A 2,349-nucleotide genomic window follows, 5' to 3' on the forward strand; every position below is an offset into this window, starting at 1 on the left:
TTAAAAGCATCCCAGGGAGACAAATGGCTCAGACGCCAACCCTTTTATTTTCATTCCTTGTCTTTTACTAAATCTTCCAAAATCCACAAATAGGGCTCTAGAGAAGGGTCCATTGTTTTCTACCCACCTCCGTCTCGCTTCCCCAGGACTTTAAAATGCTTTTCATTCTACTTTATATATTGCTCAGCTGATCATGCAATGCGCAGTTTGCAAACTTGAAACTCAAGGCGAGCCAGTTCAATCTTTTTCCGAGTCGAGTTAAGAAAAAGAGAAAAAAAGCAGAAGAAAAAGCACACAAAAATCTCCGAAACAAGACCTGAATTCACTGCCTAAGGTCACGGCCTTTCTTTTGTGCGGGGCTTTAAGCACAGGCGCGTGGGTTGGGGGCGGACCGCGCGTGCCCGCCTTCTTTCTGGGGCGTCGGCGGAGCGTGGCCAATCAGCGGGCGCGACTATGGCGGCGGAAGCCGGAAGCCGCGAGCGGGGTCGTTCTGGGCCTAGGGTAGGCGGGCCGAGGGCGTCTGAGTTGCGGCCCGCGTCGATCCTGGGCTGGAGGAGGTGGCGGCCGCTGAGGCTGCGGCGTGAAGACGGCGGGCATGGTGGGGCGGGAGAAAGAGCTCTCTATACACTTTGTTCCCGGGAGCTGCCGGCTGGTGGAGGTGAGGGAGTCGGCCCTGGCGTCTCCGGTGGGAGCGGGGTCGCCGAGGGGGACAAGCCTCCGGGGCTCGGGTGGCTTTCCGGGCGTATCCCGCCCGGGTCGGAGCCTCCGGCCGGGAGTGCTCTCACCGCCACCCTCCCTGCCCGGGATCCGAGGGCGGCGCCACCGAGTTTGTTTATGTCGGCGCACACGGGTCTGGTGTTTTCTCTTCCAGCCACTGCGGCAAGAAGCAAATAGGTGCAGGTTTTACTTTCGACTTCTGTCTCTGCTCCTGAGAACGAAGAGGTTTTTCAGACTTGTTTCTGTTTCGATTTTGTCTTTCCCCGTTTCTTCTTCATCTTTGGTTTGTATTTCTCGATCTTACAAGTTCGCAGGTTTGAGAACAGGAAAGGTGACTTCTCACAAATAACAGTGCTGGAGATGACAGGTTATTGAACTTTTAAGTTCTCAACACTGTGTTATGCACTTGACGGGCATTACTTTAATCCTCCACTGTGGGATACTGTTATTGCCTCATTTTGTAGATAAGAAAACAGGCACAGACATCGGCCCACTTTCATTCAGTAAGGTTGGAGCCAGGGATTCAGATACAGGTTTGTGTGACTGTCTCGGGCTTTGAATCACTAGTGAGTTTGCCCGAAGGAAGATTATATGTTTGGAAGGTCTATCTGGTACTCGCAGGATGACCCGCGCCCCATCCTGCTTCATTACACTTAAGGGCCTCCAGCATTAATCTGTCCACAGAACATATCCAGCCCGGGGGATAAGAACACTGCTAATGCCCAGAAACGTGTCATTTGGAAAGAAGAGAGAACATAGGAGATGGCTGTTTTTGTTAATGTAAAGTTTTCATGATTCCAAATGTACTTAAGGTTTTCATATCACTTTGGGTATTTCAGGGTAAAGTTAGGATAAATCGTCTATTAAACCTCTATGTTTCTAGGTCCTCCAGACGGTGCCGAGTGCGTGTTACATATTGTATGTTTACATTTGTATGTATGCATTAGTATGTGTGCCTGTGCATATAAAGCTTAATCTTTCACAAATAGAAGTTCGGTATAAATGAAAATAGCTGAGAGGGTGGGGGCAGAAAAAAATGGAAAAAAAATAGCTTTTCTTGTTTTCCTTCATTAAAAATGAAACAACGTAGAGCTTGGTGCAAACCTACTGCTCTCTCCAAACCTGTAGAATTAAAGCTCACTGACTCTTGAGAAGGAGAACTGTCTCACGGTTAAGGTTAGAGAAGCAGCCTGGAGTGTGGTTCCTGTTAGTATTACTGTTTGTGGGGCACAGTAGGGTCACAGTAGGAGTTAGACCAATCTCACCTGAGTAGTCAGAAAATCTTAAAAAGTAGAGCCCAGGAATGTTTACTTAAAGGTCTGTTTCTGGGGAATTAAAAAATAAACATGAAACTGTGCCAAGCTTTAAAGTTTCAAAAAAACAACAAGGTATTATATTTACCACTGAAATTTAAGAAGACCCCCTCCACATATTAGTAGTATTCCATTCTTTACTTTTCTAGAACATATTTAGTAGACATTAATGCAAGTGTGCTAAAGTAGAAATCACTGTCCCAGAGTACTGTGTTAGACCATTTTGAAAGGGCCTTGTATCTCCCATTATCTGTACAATTTGGTGTTATTAGATTAGATAGGGTAATGAGAACAGGAGCCTCACGATTATTTATATGTA

At 46.8% G+C, this 2,349-nt stretch overlaps 1 protein-coding gene across 1 annotated transcript in view; it reads left to right on the plus strand.

Moving 5' to 3' along the window:
- Positions 1 to 465: 465 nt before the first annotated feature.
- Positions 466 to 2,349, plus strand: part of MAT2B (methionine adenosyltransferase 2B) — a 13,762-nt gene continuing 11,878 nt past the window's right edge. Inside the window, exon 1 of the mRNA XM_017534447.2 lies at positions 466 to 1,061. Within this exon, the coding sequence (XP_017389936.1) occupies positions 596 to 1,061 (466 nt within the window). The 5' untranslated portion in view covers positions 466 to 595. The remainder of the gene's footprint in view (positions 1,062 to 2,349) is intronic.

Source organism: Cebus imitator, unplaced genomic scaffold, assembly GCF_001604975.1.
Source record: "Cebus imitator isolate Cc_AM_T3 unplaced genomic scaffold, Cebus_imitator-1.0 Scaffold86, whole genome shotgun sequence".
NCBI lineage: Eukaryota > Metazoa > Chordata > Mammalia > Primates > Cebidae > Cebus > Cebus imitator.